The following is a 595-nucleotide window of genomic DNA, read 5'->3' on the forward strand; positions in this document are numbered from 1 at the left end:
GATGTGGAAGGGAAAGGGTGGGGAAGGGGCGGGACCTAGGCGAGACAGTGGGCGTGGTCTTTGTGGGCGAGGCGCTGGGGGCGGGGCCTAGAGTCTATCCCGAGGACACCAGGTCCTGAGGGGGCTGCGTGGATACAAAAAGGGAGGGGCCTCAGCGGGGGATAGGCGTGGCCTTGAGGCTGAGGCTGCAGGAGTTGAGGCCCTAAGCCGGGCCAGAGCGAGTGGGCTGGCCTGGGAAGTAGAACAGCGGAGGAGGGGCAGGGGTAAAGGCCGATACATGGGCAGGGTGGGCCAAGGTGGCCCCTACAAAGACCCAGGTGGGAATCCTGACTCGGCCCGCCCCTCCGAGGCTGTTTTCTCATCATCACAATGGGTAGAAGAGGGCGTTCAGCGTCCCTGCTCGCGTCCCCCTCACCCTACTGAACTAGGGCCCCTGCACACCCCCATCTGTGAGGCACCTTGCGGAGGGGACTCCAGACCAGTGTCTTCCACTCCCAGCGGATATCAGGGGACCGCTCGAGTCGTGCCTGCGCCGGGAGGTGGACCCGCAGCTGCCCCGGGTCGTGCAGACCCTGCTGCGCACCGTGGAAGCGTC

The 595-nt window shown here is 65.9% G+C and overlaps 1 protein-coding gene across 1 annotated transcript in view; it reads left to right on the forward strand.

The window, feature by feature from the left end:
- Positions 1-595, forward strand: part of FAM129C (family with sequence similarity 129, member C) — a 41,766-nt gene that overhangs the window by 24,779 nt on the left and 16,392 nt on the right. Inside the window, 1 exon segment of the mRNA XM_011991176.1 lies at positions 499-593. Coding sequence (XP_011846566.1) covers positions 499-593 — 95 coding nt within the window.

This window comes from Mandrillus leucophaeus, unplaced genomic scaffold (genome assembly GCF_000951045.1).
Source record: "Mandrillus leucophaeus isolate KB7577 unplaced genomic scaffold, Mleu.le_1.0 Scaffold11, whole genome shotgun sequence".
Classification (NCBI taxonomy): Eukaryota; Metazoa; Chordata; class Mammalia; order Primates; family Cercopithecidae; genus Mandrillus; species Mandrillus leucophaeus.